Here is a 17,564-nt window from a genome sequence, read left to right on the forward strand (position 1 = left end):
ACCTTTGAAAGATAAGTTGGTGGATATAGGACACGAAATAGGAATTAGTGCTATCAAAAAAAAAAATCTCGAAAAAAAAAACACACCACCTAAACACTTAACAAGTGCCCGTGGATATCCGATTATGTTTCCAAACCCAACCCGGTCCTCTTTCTTGCTTCGGGTTCGGGTTTCTGATGAACAGACGGCCGAGACATAAACCGTGAATTCTGATGGCGCGCACAGCACCGTCCGATTGACGCGATATTTTTAATGCCGGAAGTTTAGTTGCAGAACCGGAGGAGAAGCAAGCGGTTTCGCGATCTCCCGATTCTTCGGTTGTCACTCGATTTTTAGGGATATTATGGCGCAGCCGCTCCCCTCCGACGACAAGGCTGAAGAGCTTCCCGGTGAGCCCGGTCGATCCAATATTATTCCTTCTCCCCTCCGACATGGCTTCATCTTAGACTTAAACGAGGCTCTTCTAAATCCTCTTCATAAAAAAAAAAAAGATTGCCAAGGATTTTTGCTGTATACATCATCCAGCGCTTATATTTTTGAACCTTAATTTCTTTTGAAATCAGCCAAAATAGAAGTGTTATCGAAAGCTGAGAGAAGAAAAATTCATCGGGCAGTTTATTTTAGACAAATCTTTTTTCCCAAACTCTTGGAATCTTTGATACTTCTGATGTTCAGTATTGAAATCTTGTAAGGAAGTTGAAAATTTTCTACTTTTGATAGATAACGTCTAGATCATCGATTGGTAGTTATGTTTGCTGTTACGTCTGATAATAACTTATGTATGAGTCATGACTATATGCTTAGTCTCTGGATTTGTTTCATATGGGTGTTGCCCATTTTTGTTCTCGGTTCTGTGAAATGTTCATGTTCCAGGCATTTCTCAACAAAGAGTTCTAATACCAAACAAACATGGAGAGAAGCTTGTTGGGGTACTACATGAAACTGGTTCTAAGAAGCTTGCGATCTTGTGCCATGGATTCCGTGCTTCAAAGGTAGGTTGCTGTAATATGAGTAGTAAATTTAAGATGTCTCGACTGCGATTTGAATTTAAACTTTTCTTATCACATGACATTAGCAGTCGTTCAACTGATAAATTAAAGATAAATTATTGGGTATCTTGGAATTAATTGTTCGATTGCAAAAGTATTTGCTTAAATTGTTTAACGTTTGATGGAAAATTTTAATAAATTTGACATCTAATTGCCTGTTTTATTATTTAAGAATTTCTCTAGCAATTAGGAACGCATTGTTTGGACTTTTTTTACTCCTTCCATGTAAAGAATGCCACAGTTGTCTGTACTCCTTAAATTCATACGGAAAGTTAGATATTTTTTATTGAATTATGACTTTGGGTATCTCCTTTTTGGTTATCTTACAGTGGTAAAAATGCTGCTATTTTCAGGATGATCAAACTTTACTTAACCTTACTGCAGCATTAACAAGTCAAGGGATCAGCGTCTTTCGCTTTGATTTTGCTGGAAATGGGTAAGCTGCTTGCAGGAAAGGCTGGAAAGTCATGCCTCTTCAAGGCATAGTTGAACTATTTTTCTATAATTTACACTTTTGTCTCGCATTTTTCTCAGGACATGACTTAAATTATTATTTATTAGAAATATTGCAAAAGAAATTGCAGAAAAAAATTCAGCAGAAATACTTGATCTGATGGCCTGTTCAGCTCGAAGTGTTTTCGTGATAATATTTGTAGAGTGGCAAGGAGAAATGAATTAATGTGTTCACTTGATAGTACCACTTTGTAACATGCTAGCACCACATCCATGTTGAATTATATTATTACACTTCTGACACTATGTACTTTAACTCAGTATCTTGTTTACCGGTCATGAGTTCCAACACTAAAGGAAAAAAAAACATACATTACATGGTATATATTCTTTCGAATTCAGATCTTGCAATGTTTTGCCTTTTCACCCTACATGCTGTGAACTGAGTAGTCAACTATTGTGCATCTGTTTTATTTTCAGAACCTCCTTTTTTTATCAAAATGATCATACAGTGTTATTTATGGCAGAAATTATTACATACAGGTAGATCTTGGTTGAAAATGAAAATTATTCAACTAAGGATGTGTTTCAGTAACAGATTAGGGATAACCTTTACCATATTGAAAACTGAACAATGATATATAGTGTTTGTAATATTCTGCAGATTTTCTTTTTCTTGCTCTTAACATTTCTGGATTAGATGGCGTATGGTCATTCTCTTTGGTAACAGCTACACTGAGGCCTCCAAGTTAATTAGTTTAGCTCAATTAGTTTGTCATGCATGAAATCTTACCACTTTTTTTTTCATAAAAAAAAAAATCTTAGCACTTTAGAAGAAAATCTACATAATATCTTGCCATTTATTTAGCATTTTCGTTTTCTACTCTTCAGGAAAAAAATGGCCACTAATTTTGTTCTTTAATCCATTCCAGACACAGCAAAAATTAAATTGAATGGAGGTTTTCCAGATCATTTTAATGATGATGTATTCTTCTGGTTCAAATGAGGTGTAGCCTTTGATTGATCTTGAGTTTTTTTGTGAATATATCTGTTCTTTCATATGCAGCTTTACACATTTCTGTGTTAGCATGTTCTGCTTTTTCCCCATATAGTGTAACTCTCAATGTTACCATGTTTACTAGCTAGCTTAAGCATAAACATGAATAACAAGCTCTATTTCAAATATTTGGCATTGCACTTTTACATCCTATCTCGTAGGATGTAATATTCCATGCTGATGATATCTTTTACCATCAGATTTGTTTACCATATCAAATGGATTGAAATGTCATTCACCAGAATAAATAACCACACAAATAGTTCTGTGTTGATTTAGTAACATGCTGACGACTATTCAATTTCCAGGGAAAGTGAGGGTGTTTTCGAGTATGGCAACTATAGAAGAGAGGCTGATGACTTGCATGCTGTAGTCTTATATTGGTCTAAACAAAAATATGAAGTAAATGCTATTATTGGGCACAGTAAAGGTAGGCAATCTCCTTGGCATATATTGGCCTTTACGTTCATATTTTCATGGCAACCAAACTTATGCTAGAACGTGGTCGTGTTCCAATTGACATTAATCTTCAGATATCCACTCCCATGTAGCAGTCCTCATCATACTGCATTCACTGTCAGACATGATGAAAAAATTGAAAACTATAACCTCCTAGCATAGATTTTCATTTTTCTTTTGTGTCAACAAACTTATGCTTGAACCTGGTGGTGTTCCAATAAACTCTAAGCCTACAGATTATATTCCCATATAGCAGTCTTATAACACTACATTCACTGTGAGACATGATGAAATCTATAATCTCCTGTGCAAGCTGATGATCTTTCAAGTTGTGTATGGCATAGAGGAAAAATTAATGCATATGTTTTTATGTGAAGCATTTACTTAAAATGGGTCTTACTGGAGGAAATGTGGTGCTTTTAAATGCTTCCAGCGAAAGGATCTAGAGTGCATATGATACCAAAACATTTTAATGCCTCTTTGTTTATGTGAAGCATTTACTCACTAAAAAATGGTTCTTACAGGAGGAAATGTGGTGCTTTTATATGCTTCCATGTATCATGATGTCCCTATAGTCATCAATCTTTCTGGTCGCTTTGCCTTAGATAGAGGCATCGAAGGCCGCTTAGGCAAAGAGTTCATGCAGAGAATCAAGAAAGATGGCTTTATTGATGTGAAGGACAAAACAGGTATACATCTATCACAATAAAATGGAGCTTGAACTAGGTTTTGCTATTACAGATATCATTTGTAACTTTGTCAGAAGCTTTCCAGTTTCGATCATTTTGTGGCTCTGACTGGTGGTAATTCTATCTTATTTTCTGGATGGTTTATATACCTCACCATGCTTCTGTAACATGATTATTTAAGATGATAACAAGAAACATTTGCGATGCATAAGATTTCCAATAAACGTGGATCTTTAATTTCAAAATAAGGATTTAAGTCATGATATATAAACAAATAATACTAAAAATGATTGTACAATATGTATATGCAAGGTTCACCAAACCAGTATCAGGACCCGTACTGGTCGGCGGGTGGGTCGGTACAGTAGCATTTGGTATCGCACCGACACACGGTACGTTTGGGCTTGCCGGTTTCAAACCGGCACCCTTTTTTTTGAGTTTTTCAAGTTTAATTAATTGGTAATCAATTTTTTTCAACTTTTTAAGTCTAATTTGATTTTTTTTTTATGTTCCTATGATCCCGGTTTAACCTAAATGATGAATTTTATTGTTTTAAAGTGGTACAAAATATAAAATGATTAGTGGAATGTTGCATGCTACAAGAAGCAATATGAAATATCTTAAAATCAACCAGTGAGGTGAAAGATATAAAATAATAGAATCAATTACATATATTTAAAGTACAACATGCATACTAATATCTCAAATCTCGTGGAATGACGATGCCTCTCATAGATATTCGGATTATTAGCATAGTCAGGAGACACATCAGCCCACCCCTTTAACCAAACGATATTATAGTCTTATATGTTCATCCCATAAGGAACGCGCTCTGGGTTATAAGCACTCTCGGATCTCTTGCTAAAGCTTTAGCTCTGAGAGATGTCCTCAATCTGATAAAACGGTTGTGAAGAGGCCCATATGAATAATCCAACAACAAAATTCTACTTGTAAGATGCTCTGAGCTGCATAAGGTAGTAGCGATTGGAAGATGCCTCAGACGCACCATATTCATATCCGTATCCGTATTAGTCATATGTTGTCTGTGGCTGCAGGTAATAAGATGCAATATACGACTCAAAACTTGATACGTCTATGGATTCTACTCTACGTACGAGGTTATCTGCAACTGTATCGTGTCCTCCTGAATGACCTCAAGGAGCCTGTCTTCTATATACAATCATATCCTCGTGGGCTCTACTAGATCATGTATCATGATTCCTATCCTGTATAGCATGCATAAACTGAGACTTACCAGTGAATTGAAGACCAGCTTGCGGCTGTCTCATGAACGATGGTATTATATCCTCTACTTTTTTTCTGGCCAGCAGATCTATGATCACCAGAACTGTTACTCCTGGACTCTAAATTTGAGTGAACAGGCTCCTCCACACTCTTCATGGAGGCTGCAAATGCCTTTTATTTTTTTTTGATGTGCCGAGCAGCTTTCTGCTTATCCTTCGTGCCACTTGCTGCCTGCTTACCGGCTTACCCTTCATGCCACTCTCTAGCTGCTTATCTTTTGTGCCCCTCTTTGCCTGGCTATGTTGGGAGGATGTGTCATCCTCCTGACCGAGTCGATAGGGTAGCATAGTGGCTTCGTCTAAGCATCTCTCGATCGAGATAGGATGTCTCCAACAAGGAGTTATGTTGTGATCGGCTTCTCAGTAACCCCTATGGCTGTGGCTGATCAGCTAGATCGAAAAATTAATTTTAGCTCAAATCCATATGGAACCCAATAATGGATATTACATATATTTTTCTAGGCTTGTAGGCATGCATCAAAGGTTACTTATTTCTCATTTTTTTTCAAATTTAGGCATAGGCCACTGTGCTTATGATCACATCAAAACTTAAATAAATGGACACTAAATTTTGCTGGAGAGTAGCTTGTATGCTCCTAAATACACTTCTGATTTTACAGTTTTTTTAATTTAATTTTTTTATTTTTTTTATTTTTTAATCCAAAAATGTATTTTAAAATTTTAAAAATTATGTGTAATGCAAGAATTAAATTTTGGCAGGATCTTTCTTTATTTTGCAAATTTCGAGCTGTTTTTTGAAGCCAAAAAAAAATAGAAGGAATAGGATAGAAAAGATGAAGCATATCTTATTTAGGCTTGGATCTTTTTCAATCGCGCTGAATCGGTATGATTTTGCAAATTGGGAAGAAAGGGGATTTGGTAGACATTTAAAGTTACAGAGAAGAAATGTTGGGAAGGCCCCAGGCCTTCCTTGGGGCCTTCCCAACATCTTCTTTTAACAAAAGAAGAAAAAGGGGAGAGGCTCGGTTCCGAACCAGGTCGACTCAATATGAACCGAATGGTTCGCACCAAGTTCGAACTAAACCGACTGGTTCGTGGCCGGTTCGGTCTGATTTCGGCCGGTTCGGAACCCGTTCCGGCCGGTTTGGGGCCAGTCCCGATTTTAATACTCGAACTGACCGATTCTCTATTGGGTTGGCTCGGTACAGGCCGAACCAGGTGGTTTGGTCCGGTTCAGTCAGCCCTGTGTATATGTGATACAGTTTGTTATAAAGCAAATATAAACTGATGCAATGGTAGGGCAAGCATTTGCGAGTTTACATCTATGAGACATCCATACCCTACCAGCCAAAATGTATTCATGTTTTCTTGGATTCCATGAGTTAAGGGACTTTGATAAGAGTCATGAGAGTTGAATTCGAGATGCAACTTTGTTTTGGATATGAACTAATGTTGAAGTAGGATCCAGTTAGCCAGCCCTCAATTGGTCGCCTAAGTGAGCCTGTTGTTAATGCTTATTTTACAAAAGAAAACATAATGCTAAAAGAGGTCCCATTCTCTTTTCCTTTTGTGTGAATAAAATAGGGTTCATTTCAAATCCCAAAAAACAGAGCGTGTCTTGGGTTGGGGGTGGGGGGGGTGGGAGTGGCCTCGATATCTAAACCTATACATGTGCAAATCATTGTGCATCATATTTGCCAGGTTTGCCTCATAGCTCTTGTGCACGTGTTGATATGGAGAGCATCGATCTTCTAAATGGAGAGAGGCACATGTTATTTACTTGGAGGATGGCTATATCATCCATGTGATACTCGTAATAGGAGGAAACAAGATTAACTTACGCATGTTAATCTGATAATGTGGAGCATAATGAAGCCTCAATTATGCCGTTGAACATTGGCATCCATGATGTAGGTTCTCCCAAAATTATGTAATGGGAAAGTTGTCAAAGGAATTTCTGAGTGTGAGGGATGATGCCTTTTTTGGAAATCATCGTACCAACTTTTTTTTCTTGCTGTTTAGTTATATATAATTATTTTTCCCTTTATCTCACTTTGTTTCTTCTGTTCTGCTTCTTTCATTAATCATTTATCACACCTTATGCACAAAAATATAATAATTATTTTTCTTTTGGTACCAAATGGTTAATATTTGTTTTGTTGCAGGAAAGGTCGGGTTTCGGGTGACTGAAGACAGTCTAATGGATCGACTAAGCACAGACATGCATGCAGCAAGCATCTCCATTGACAAAGCGTGCAGGTACCTTTCTGTATACTGCGGTGTATGTGGTATTCTATTTTTGCTGAGCCGGCAATTTCTGTGTTTGCATTTTTTTCTTGTGACATAGTTCATTGATCTCTTTAATGTTTGTGCATTGATATGGAAGTTAGATGAGATGAGAAGTTGGACCATTGTACTAGGATGGTTATATATAATTAGAATTAACCCCGTTACTTACAGGGTCTTGACAGTTCATGGTTCAGAAGATGAAATTGTACCAGCAGAAGATGCCTTAGAATTTGCTAAGCTCATACCTAATCACAAGCTACGTATTATTGAAGGTGCCAACCATTGCTATACTGCACATCAGGAAGTGCTGGCCTCAGTTGTGCTGGACTTCCTTAAATCTGATCAGGTATTCTTAGGCTCACAGGAAATTAAGATTGTAATTTGTAGATTATGAATTTTATGCATTAAGTATAGATGGAGGCTTTTTAGTTACAGCAGCGAGTCAGCAATCTCAGAATAATGAATACTTAAGTAAAGGCAAGATATTTTAAGAAAGATTTATAAATCTGGTGGAAGAAGATTAACAGGTGGAAGATTTTTATGGGGGATGGTGATACTTGTGTAAATAAATTTTTTATGCTGAGAGTTGTTATCATGTTTCTAAGGCAAGTCTTATTGTGACAAGGAGTTCAATTAATACAGGTTGAAGATGCCAGTGCGGCGGGAGACATCTAAAGCCATTGGATCTTTGCAAGAGAATGATGCACCATGGGTGGCTTCACTCTTGATGGTAGTTCCAGTTTCGTTGCCGATGATTAGCTGCGTGTTTGTGGAACATCACTGTTGTTGAACCTTGAGTTGTATTTGAAGTCTGAACTGATTTAAGATTCTCACCTAATGAGTGATGGCAATATATGCACAAGTGATGGGTTGTGGATTGCAGATTGCAGATGCTTGCATAAGATTCTCACCAGCTCTTTTGCTATGAATCAGCACCACCTGTGTTCGGTGCCCGCGCATCTACATGTCACTTGTATGAATGCAATAATCACTGGAATGACTTAGCAGCTGCATGCTCCTGTCACTTGCTGAGCTAATGTCATGTTATCTAATGATGAATGTATTAAACATCCATTGATGAATGTAGTAGATGGTGTAGAACTGTTGCATCCCTGTTATCATTTGATGATGAATATCTTCGCATAACTGCAACATTTATGCATGAAGAAATGCCTGTGCTTCTTACCTTTCAATGCATTCTTGTGTTTTGTCTTGAAAAGCAACAAAGGAGTGTATTAACGAAAAGTGAGAACAAAATTCCAGCATGACCAGAAAACAATTATACCAGTTATTTCTATGATATTTAATCCAACCCACGTTTAATATGTTTAATTCGTTTAACCTGACTTGATCTGTTTAATATATGGATTGGATTATATGAGTCGGATCGGATTATTTATTTAATAAATAGGTTAGATTCAGATTTAATTTTTTGACCTATTCGATGAATAAATTAGATTAGGTTTGAGTTGATGAATTTTTAATACCAATCCGACTCGATTGCCACCTAGCCTATCCTGTACGTTGGATAACGGTCCTGCAGTAAAAGGGCCCAATGCGACAACCGTGATCGGAAACTGGGCCGTTCCCAACTTTAGAAGATCCCAACTGGGGCTATCGCCGGCCCACGTGCAAACATTATGGGCCAATCGGGCTCCTATACCCACTTCCACAATTGCATATCTCGGGACTCGGGAGCCCAGTTCCATTATGCCATACCCACGTCTATTCTAGGGGTGGTTCTATATACACCCCCCCTATTGCTCAGGACACCCCCCAAAAATTAAAAAAAAATTAAATACTCTCTACACCCCCCATTTGCTAAGGACACCCCTAAAAAATTAAAAATTCCTAAATTACCCCCCACCCTCCCCACCCCCTCACCTAAATTGCTCTCTACACCCCCCAAACCCCCCCACCCCGCTCTTCCCCTCCAAAACACCTCGCCAACGCCCAAAACCCCCCCGTTCCCCCTTCTCCCTCTCGTCGCCGGCATTCTCCCGATCTCCGACCACCTCGCCGGCTTCTCCCGGAACCACCTCGCCGGCTTCTCCCGAAATTTTTTTTTTTCACGGTTCGTGCTCCGTTCGGCACTGGACCGCCGAACAAAAGGCTTCTGTTCGGCTGAACAGTGCCGGACAGAAGCCTTCTGTTCGGCACTGTGCAGCCGAACAGATCTGTTCGGTTGAGGGTTGCCGAACAGAAGGCTTCTGTTCGGCACTGTTCAGCCGAACAGAAGCCTTTTGTTCGGCGGTCCAGTGCCGAACGGAGCACGAACCGTGAAAAAAAAAAATTTCGGGAGAAGCCGGCGAGGTGGTTCCGGGAGAAGCCGGCGAGGTGGTCGGAGATCGGGAGAATGCCGGCGACGAGAGGGAGAAGGGGGAACGGGGGAGGAGGGGTTTAAGGGGGGTTTGAGGGGTGTTTTTTTTTTTCTTTTCAAAACGAAACGGAGGAGGAGGAAGGGGGGTGTATGAGAAAATTTCAAGGGCAATATGGTAATTACACTAAAGGTTAGTTTGGGTATTTTTTTTTTGGTTTTTGGGGGGTGTCCTGAGCAATAGGGGGGGTGTATATAGAACTACCCCTATTCTAGGGTTCCTCCTCTCTTCCGCTGGTCCAAATCTCCGGCATCGCTCTCGTTCTCTCTCTGAATCGGTTCTCAGGTGAGTCGTCCTTCCGATCTCCTTCCCTCCCTGCTTCGTCATCGGAGATTTCTTTTCTGAAAAGGCTCGCAGGATTTTTTGATTCTTGTCTTCGTCTCGATTTCTTTGGGCGTTGAATCTCCTAGATTTGTGCGACTTAATGTTACCCTTTGCGCGGGATTCTGGGGAATATCTTGGTTTCTTGATTTGGTTTCCGGTGAAACAACTGCGAATGCTAGCTTGAGGTTTTAGTTCTTCTCGATGAGTCCGTAATTGGTTTTAGGAGTTTTAAAAAGTTGGATTGGAATTTTTTCCATGATTTAATCAGTTCAACTATTAATTTGAAGAATTATTTACAAACTAGGCTTCAATCTGGAAATGGCTTAGTTATTGTTGTGCAGTGTTTAGTCCCGACCCTTGAGTGTGATTTAACAAGCAGCCTTTCATGGTTTAGGAGCTTATGGACTGTATCTTTTGCTTTCTCCAATCCATTCTTCAAGGTGAATGGCTTGTTGTCGCAATTTTGGTCATCTAATCCTAGCTCCAAGCATAGTCTAGTCATTCATCCCTGACTTGAAGTATGGTGCAGTATCCGCCATTTATTGCCAACTTGCATGTGGTTTAGACAGCCGCCTTACTGAAACCCAGATGGTCTGAAAACTCGAAATGCTTGTGGTTCTTGTTTTCTTCAGGTCTGTTAGTCCTAATTGACATCATCTTAGCTTCATAGGATATGCTTCTTGTTTAATTTGCATTGTGTAAATGGGTGCCACTCGGTATCAACTCTTGGGTCCCAACTTTAGGGTGTGATAAGTCAGCTTCTTTAGCATGGCCGAGATAGTTTAAGAACTCAGAATGGGGTGGTTCTTTGGAGTAATAAGAAATGTCTCTTGGTCTAGGTTTGTGTGACTAATTTGGAGCAATTGCAAGTACTGCTGTCATAAAAAGGAACATCCACAACTTGTCTGGATAATATGGATTTCAAAATGTGTCGTATAGATTATGGTTACTTGAAATCCGTTCTTACAGTTAAAAGTGTTCCCCTTTCCCTAGAGCATTTATTACTTATATATACAGTGTATCTGTTTCATTGAGTTTGAATGCATGGAATCATGAAATGAACTTTGGATGATGCCTACTCGATTTGTTTGTGAACCACTTGCATATAGCCCCCACTCAGACTCGTATCTTTTCTGTTATTTGATGGGACTGCACTTCTGTAATTGATTTGTTTACTAAGCAAAAATGTCAATTCAGATGACTTCAGATTAACCTTTGCTGTCAGTGTATTCACACTGTAGTATCTTGTGGCATGCAGAAGTGTTCTTTGTAGTGTTGAGTGGTGTCTCAAAATGCTATTGTTCTAAATTGTGTTTTGTTCATTATCAGTTATTGGTTCATTGATTTGCGTACAAACTTTTATTTTCCAAATTGTATTTTTTTCATTTTCTTGATGACAATATATTTGTGGGGTTTGGATGAGTTTATGCATTATGATGGTTAATAACATGAACATAGCTTCATGCTTCTATTGGTATTTGTGGTGGTCAACTTGCAGTATTATTATATCCCCTGATAAATTATTTTGGTTTCTTCAAATCTACTTTGCAATGGAAGGTATATTAATTAACGATGTTACGTGGCAATGGGTGGCTTTATCATTGATGACAGTTAATATGCTGATAATATTTGCCTTTAAATAAGTCTTTACTTTTTATCAGTTGTTTTGGTGTTATTTATATCAAGCAAGTCATATTGGTTCTTGGCTGGAGGTGAATCAATTTCTGCATCTCTGGAAACTGCAAAAAATATGGTCTCAGCATTTATTCTTCATTTTACTTTATATGGTAATTTCATGTGCTCAATTCTCACACCGTGTTCTTTTTTTTTTTCCCTCTCTTTTTTCCTTTTTTTATTCCTTGTGCGGGAATATAAATAGTTATGCACTTAAATGAGCGAGTTTATTTTGGGCTTCAGCTTGGTATCTGATTTGCAAGCATACATTTCATCAGTTTTGCATCTATCAAGCATCATCCTCTTGCTTATCATTTTGTGATACTTTGTCCTGCTTGTCGCTATTATTGCTACTGTTATTATCGTCCCATAAAGAAAGTCTTTCACATTGAAACTCCTTTGAGCCGTAACCATGGCTTGGATTGAATTTGGATTCTTACTCTGCAACTCCTGTTGGCCTTTCTATTTTTTTCCTCCTTTCTGCATCCGTATGCTTCCTCTTGCAAATGCTTCCGGCACCTGTGCTTTGTTCACAGTTGCCTTGCAAGCTTCTTTTAGATCCGTAAGATGCCGAGGACAAGAGCAAGTGCTGTAGCTGCTAAGTCAGCTGAGCCTGTAAAGCTACCTGAGCCAGAGCAGCAGGTTGATCTTGGTGAACCTGAGGATATGATGGAAGAAGAGGTTGAGTATGAAGAAGTTGAGGAGGAAGTGGAAGAAGAAGAGGAGGAAGTGCTAGAGGAGGAGGTTGAGGAGGAAGTGGAGGAAGAGGAGCCTGAAGAGGAGGAAGAAGAGACAGCATCTGCTAATGGAACCAATGCAGATGCTTCTGGTGGTGCTGGTAATGCTACAAAAGTTGATATAACAGAAGATGAGAAGGATGAGGATGAAAGTGAAAAACATGATGAACTCCTTGCACTTCCTCCTCATGGGTCTGAGGTTTATATTGGCGGCATACCTCATGATGCATCAGAAGAAGATTTAAGAAGCTTCTGTGAGTCAGTAGGAGAGGTTACTGAGGTCCGTTATGGTCTCCTTGTCTTACTTTGTTTCTGCTGACTATGCAGATCATATTAATATTAATTTGGAAAATGACAGGTCCGGGTGATGAAGGGCAAGGATTCATCAGAGAATAAAGGTTATGCCTTCATTACCTTCAGAAGCAAAGAGTTGGCTACAAAGGCTATTGAAGATCTGAATAAAACTGAATTTAAGGTGAATAGTCCTTTTTTTTATATTGCTGTTTCTTTTCTCAATTTCATGCTTTCTCAATATACTTATTGGAGATGGAATGTTTCGATAGAAAATTGCATAATATCTTATACACAAGTGATTCCATAGGATGATTATTAAATTGTTGTCTTTGCCTCTATGAAGCTCACTTTGATCCTTCAAATCAGAATATAATTGAAGTATGGATAAAAAACTACCAAAGCGTGCAATTTACTGTTCAACTATTTGTATTAGAAAAACAATTGTTTAGTAGTATGACTTCTTTCTTAAATTTTGAAGCACATTCTGATTTTTTTTTTTCTTAAACTATTTTGAAGTAATGGGAGACTCATTACTCAAACTAGTCCCCATGTTCTATGAATGGATGTTTAAGTTGTTGAGAAGGTTTCCCAAAAGTGGTATGTAAGGCATACCTAGTAAAGCTTACAAGTAAACCAGATATAGGTTTGCGGTTTACAACTACAATGAAATGGTATGCAAAGTCAACAGATCTCAATCAATGAGATAGTACTTATGATTGCACAAACTGTTGAGGGTAGTTCTAGGTCTGGGCCAAGATGAACTACTATAGAGGATTTTTTTATTGAAACCATTGAATTTGGAATATAGTAAAGTAGCACCGGGCAGGGGAACTAAACATATGGGTTGTCAGTTACAAAGGTTATCTTTGTGTTAATCCTATCTATTATTTTGAAAATTTATAATTCCTCTATTTTGCTAGATGGAATTGCAATGAATTCGGTTCATAAGAACTATCAAGTCCTAGTTTCTCAATCAAAAAAAAAAAAAAAAAAAAAAACTTGACTTAGATTTTTGGACCATTCTTGTAGCTTGATTGTTTGATTTATTTGTTTCGATATTTCTGGAATATGAGTCTACGACTTGTTATAATTGATTCTATTGATAATACAGAAAGCCTATCATCTTTATCAAGATGATTCTACCTCACCGGGTATTTATTCTACTAGCTTGAGCATGGAATATATAGGATAGATTTAAAACAAAATATTTGAGCTGTTATGTAAGAAAAGAAGTATTTGAAACAAGTTGTTGGCAATGCTTTCATGGCGCCGTTTGGTCTTTACTTTAAGAAAAGGCAGAATAATGAGTAGAATTTTATAAACTGAAAGGCGATCAATTTGTCAAATTCTTGCGGCTTTCTTAACTGAACACTGTTATGGGCATGCAATGTATTATAGGGGAAGAAGGTAAAGTGCTCGACATCTCAAGCAAAAAATCGATTATTCATTGGCAACATTCCTAGAAACTGGGTGGAGGATGATTTAAAGAAGGCTGTCATGAAGGTTGGCCCTGGGGTCACTACTGTGGAGCTGATGAAGGTAATTGCTTCTCCCTTTCATGGCACTTGCATCTGCCCAATGTTTTTAGGTTTCTGCTGATATTGTTTAAGTAAATGTTACTTTGTTGATGGCTGTTGGTATCACTTTAAGTATTGCAGAGAGCTTTTAACAACACATGCTTCTATGTTATTAAAGTGGGTGATTTGTCTTGCTATTGGCATATGATACTTGTCTACCATACAGGATCCACAAAATTCTAGCCGTAATCGTGGTTTTGCATTCATCGAGTATTATAACCATGCATGTGCGGAATATTCAAGAATAAAGATGTCAACCCCAAAATTCAAGCTTGATTCCAATGCTCCTACAGTGAGCTGGGCTGACCCTAGGAGTGGGGATTCTTCTTTAAGTTCTCAGGTTTCAGTTAATCCTGTTAAGCTTTTTCAGCTCAGCTGTTCCTTTCTTTTGTTTTTCCAGGCTACCTTTCTTCAGCACTGTTACATGTCTCTGCTGATCAAAATTTTCAGGTGAAGGCAGTTTATGTAAAGAATTTGCCAAAGAATGTCAACGAAGATCAGTTGAAAAAGCTCTTCGAACACCATGGTGAAATTACAAAGGTGGTGCTGCCTCCTGCAAAGTCTGGCCAGGAGAAGAGGTTTGGTTTTGTGCATTTTAAAGAGCGGTCAATGGCCATGAAGGCACTTAAGAACACTGAAAGATATGAAATTGATGGTGATTATTGGTGCTAGCTATTTTGCATTCTTTGTTACGTCTGGCTGTAAATTTTTGTCTTCATGACTCATTCTGATCCTCCTTGTGTCTGTTCATAAATAGGTGATGTTCTTGAGTGCTCTCTAGCAAAGCCTCCAGCTGATAAGAAAGGTGAAACAGCATCCAATGCTCAGAAGGGTCCTCTGCTGCCAAATTATCCACCTCGCATGGGATATGGTGTAATGGGGCCTTATGGTGCTTTAGCACCAGGGTTTGCACAGGTTGGTATGCCTTTTTTGAGGTAGATTTCAGCAGCTGCTGCAAGTCAATTTTATACTGATCTATGTGATCTCTGCTAGATCTGTTATTGATATCATACAACTACGATGGTTATCTTGCAGCCGATGATCTATGGAAGGGGGCAGACCCCTGGTGGCATGGCAATGGTGCCAATGATATTACCTGATGGGCGCCTTGGATATGTATTGTGAGTACAGTAAAGATACTAGGCTTTTTTTGTTGGTGTTTCAGAAACTTCCTCATGCTAAAGAGACTACTTAAGCAAGGGAAAAAAGAGGAACTCTAGATGCTTGGACTAATCTGACCTTCTAGGTGTGAAACTGTTATAATAGACTACTTCATGTCCCTGGAGTTTGTGCAAGGCCCCCACCAAGAACCAGTGGGTTGCCTAACCTGCCAGGCAGGGGCCACACTGTACATTGTCCTTTTCTGAGCCTTGTGTTGGTATTTTCTACTACATCACCTTGCAGATCTATCATTTCGCAAATGAAAACATGTTTGTTTAACCTGGCTCCTTGAGCATTGAGCTAGAGATTCCCCTGATCTGTAGTCTGGCTTTCAGAGATAGTGACACTATATTGTGAATTAGGGGTGGCAGTGGCTTGGCTTGGATCGGATTGGGGTCGGGTTAAGTAAGGACAACAATGTACAAAACCTTGACCCATAGCTGACCTAACCTGACATCGGGCCAACACCTTTCGACCCATAACCACTCACCACCCTAGCCTAATCTATTTTGCAAGACTCGCTTCATTATGAGCCTACATATACGGTTTCTTACAGGCTAATTTCTAAAAGGATTTAAACCTATGGTATCAAGAAAAACACCAAACACCCAAAAAATTCTTATCCACAGTTGTGACTCAACCCAATCGAAATTATTTCGACCCAAATGAACTCTACCCTCATGACCTAGTCGGGTTAATGGACCCATAATGATAACATTTAAAATTTTGGTCAGAAAATCTGACCCATACCAGACCCCAACTAAAGAACCCTTGACCCAAACCCAATCCAAATAGGGGACAGTCAGGTCTGGTTTTCAGGACGGGTCAATCTTTTGCCACCTCTACTAGTGTGAACTGTTGAAAAATTCTTGAATTATTCAGTCTTATCGTTTGATATATTATTCTCGGAAGCCTGAGCTATTCCATAGCAAATTAAAACTTATAAGTATTTAAGAAAAAAACATAAAATTTACAGAAATTGTTGTGAAATATTCATGTGTTACAAATTCATCTCCTGTTTTTGTTAGTCTGGTCTCTTTGAAAGTTTGTTGTTATTGTCTTTGCATGAGTCAGTGTTTAGATGTGCCTAACTTTTTACATCTTTTTCACCTTTTTGTTATTTTTTTAATATGTTAGCAAGGAAAATTGGACTTATTGGCTACCTAATTCTTTTTGAAAAATTTGAACCTATCCACCTAGCTAACTAAATTCTGAATGCCCTCCTTCTGACTGTTATTTGGATAGTGGTATATGGGGCACTCGTCTGTTGCCAAAGCACATAGATTTAGTTATTCTGTCTGTGTATGTGGCATTGTCTTCCATATTGTCTCTGCATGAGTCAGTCGGTGTACACGGATATGTCTAATTTCTACATCTCTTTTATCTTTTTGTTCATTTTTTTAATATGTTAGCAAAGGATATTGCCGGACTTATTAGCAAAGGATATTACATCTTTCCACCTAGCTAACTAAATTCTGAATGCCCTGCTTGCAACTGCTATCTAAACAGATCCACTGTAGCTAGAATTCGCACCATACTGTCAAAACTCACGAATAACATCTATCTTGTTTCATAATTATATCCATGTATTTTGTAGGCAACAATCTGGAGTACCTGTAATCGCACCTCAGCAAGGTGGTAATCGGGGTGCCAGCTCTACTGGGGGTCGGAAGAGCAATGATAGTAACCGTGGGCACAGGTTCCACCCTTATTGATGTACCTTTGCCAATTGTTTGCAGGTGCAGCAGGAATCAGCGTGTAATACTTCTGGTTTGGTTTATATGCATGGTTCCTTTATGCAGAACACGAGTCTCTCGGAATGACAATCAGCTTAGCAGTTTTTATATAAGCTTAAGATGTGTGCTCTAGTTTTGGATTGTGTATTTTTGTAAGGTATTTGCTGTTGACCTCAAAAAGTATCATTTCAACTTCTAGCCACTCATTGTCATATGGATAACCTTTCCAGGGACTTATGCCCGATTGTTTAACTTCCTTAGCTCTCTGGTTTTTGTTGTGTCGCATTTATATATAACACCTAGAGCTCGTTTGGTTCGCGGAAAAAGAAGGGGGAAAGTGTGGTCAACGGAAAAGTAATGAGATGTCTCTTGTTTGGTTGGAGTTTTCAAAGGAGAGAGACAGGAAAGTTGTATTTCCATGG

At 38.6% G+C, this 17,564-nt stretch overlaps 2 protein-coding genes across 4 annotated transcripts; both read left to right on the plus strand.

Moving 5' to 3' along the window:
* The first annotated feature begins 221 nt into the window (after positions 1–221).
* LOC103712834 (putative uncharacterized protein YDL057W) lies at positions 222–8,451 on the plus strand. Its single transcript, XM_026806839.2, has 8 exons — positions 222–389; positions 874–992; positions 1,403–1,485; positions 2,868–2,989; positions 3,543–3,707; positions 7,138–7,231; positions 7,433–7,607; positions 7,904–8,451. Exons 1-8 carry the CDS (start codon positions 344–346, stop codon positions 7,934–7,936), a joined length of 837 nt encoding a protein of 278 aa, XP_026662640.1. The 5' UTR covers positions 222–343; the 3' UTR covers positions 7,937–8,451.
* Positions 8,452–8,979: 528 nt separating this feature from the next.
* On the plus strand, positions 8,980–17,394 carry LOC103712835 (heterogeneous nuclear ribonucleoprotein Q-like). Of its 3 annotated transcripts, XM_039125243.1 has the most exons (10): positions 8,980–8,997; positions 9,857–9,924; positions 12,174–12,654; positions 12,733–12,849; positions 14,067–14,207; positions 14,412–14,585; positions 14,696–14,900; positions 15,003–15,160; positions 15,281–15,366; positions 17,004–17,371. In XM_039125243.1, the coding sequence occupies exons 3-10, from the start codon at positions 12,205–12,207 to the stop codon at positions 17,119–17,121; spliced, it is 1,449 nt and encodes a 482-aa protein (XP_038981171.1). In that variant the 5' UTR covers positions 8,980–8,997; positions 9,857–9,924; positions 12,174–12,204; the 3' UTR covers positions 17,122–17,371. The 3 variants fall into 3 exon arrangements, with proteins under 3 accessions (XP_038981171.1, XP_008797699.2, XP_008797700.2); XM_008799477.3 differs by lacking the exon at positions 8,980–8,997 and having other exon boundaries at positions 9,835–9,924; positions 17,004–17,394; XM_008799478.3 differs by lacking the exon at positions 8,980–8,997 and having other exon boundaries at positions 9,846–9,924; positions 11,843–12,654.
* Positions 17,395–17,564: the final 170 nt, after the last annotated feature.

Source organism: Phoenix dactylifera, chromosome 4 (assembly GCF_009389715.1).
Source record: "Phoenix dactylifera cultivar Barhee BC4 chromosome 4, palm_55x_up_171113_PBpolish2nd_filt_p, whole genome shotgun sequence".
NCBI classification, from domain to species: domain Eukaryota; kingdom Viridiplantae; phylum Streptophyta; class Magnoliopsida; order Arecales; family Arecaceae; genus Phoenix; species Phoenix dactylifera.

What these genes read in the sequence shown, in the direction of transcription:
- LOC103712835 (XM_039125243.1), top strand. Translation starts at nt 12,205, where the DNA reads ATGCCGAGGACAAGAGCAAGTGCTGTAGCTGCTAAGTCAGCTGAGCCT. An exon ending in CAGTAGGAGAGGTTACTGAG is followed by an intron (nt 12,655 to 12,732) that starts GTCCGTTATGGT and finishes GGAAAATGACAG; the next exon opens with GTCCGGGTGATGAAGGGCAA. An exon ending in TGAATAAAACTGAATTTAAG is followed by an intron (nt 12,850 to 14,066) that starts GTGAATAGTCCT and finishes AATGTATTATAG; the next exon opens with GGGAAGAAGGTAAAGTGCTC.
- LOC103712834 (XM_026806839.2), top strand. Translation starts at nt 344, where the DNA reads ATGGCGCAGCCGCTCCCCTCCGACGACAAGGCTGAAGAGCTTCCCG. An exon ending in TTTGATTTTGCTGGAAATGG is followed by an intron (nt 1,486 to 2,867) that starts GTAAGCTGCTTG and finishes TTCAATTTCCAG; the next exon opens with GGAAAGTGAGGGTGTTTTCG. An exon ending in TGATGTGAAGGACAAAACAG is followed by an intron (nt 3,708 to 7,137) that starts GTATACATCTAT and finishes GTTTTGTTGCAG; the next exon opens with GAAAGGTCGGGTTTCGGGTG.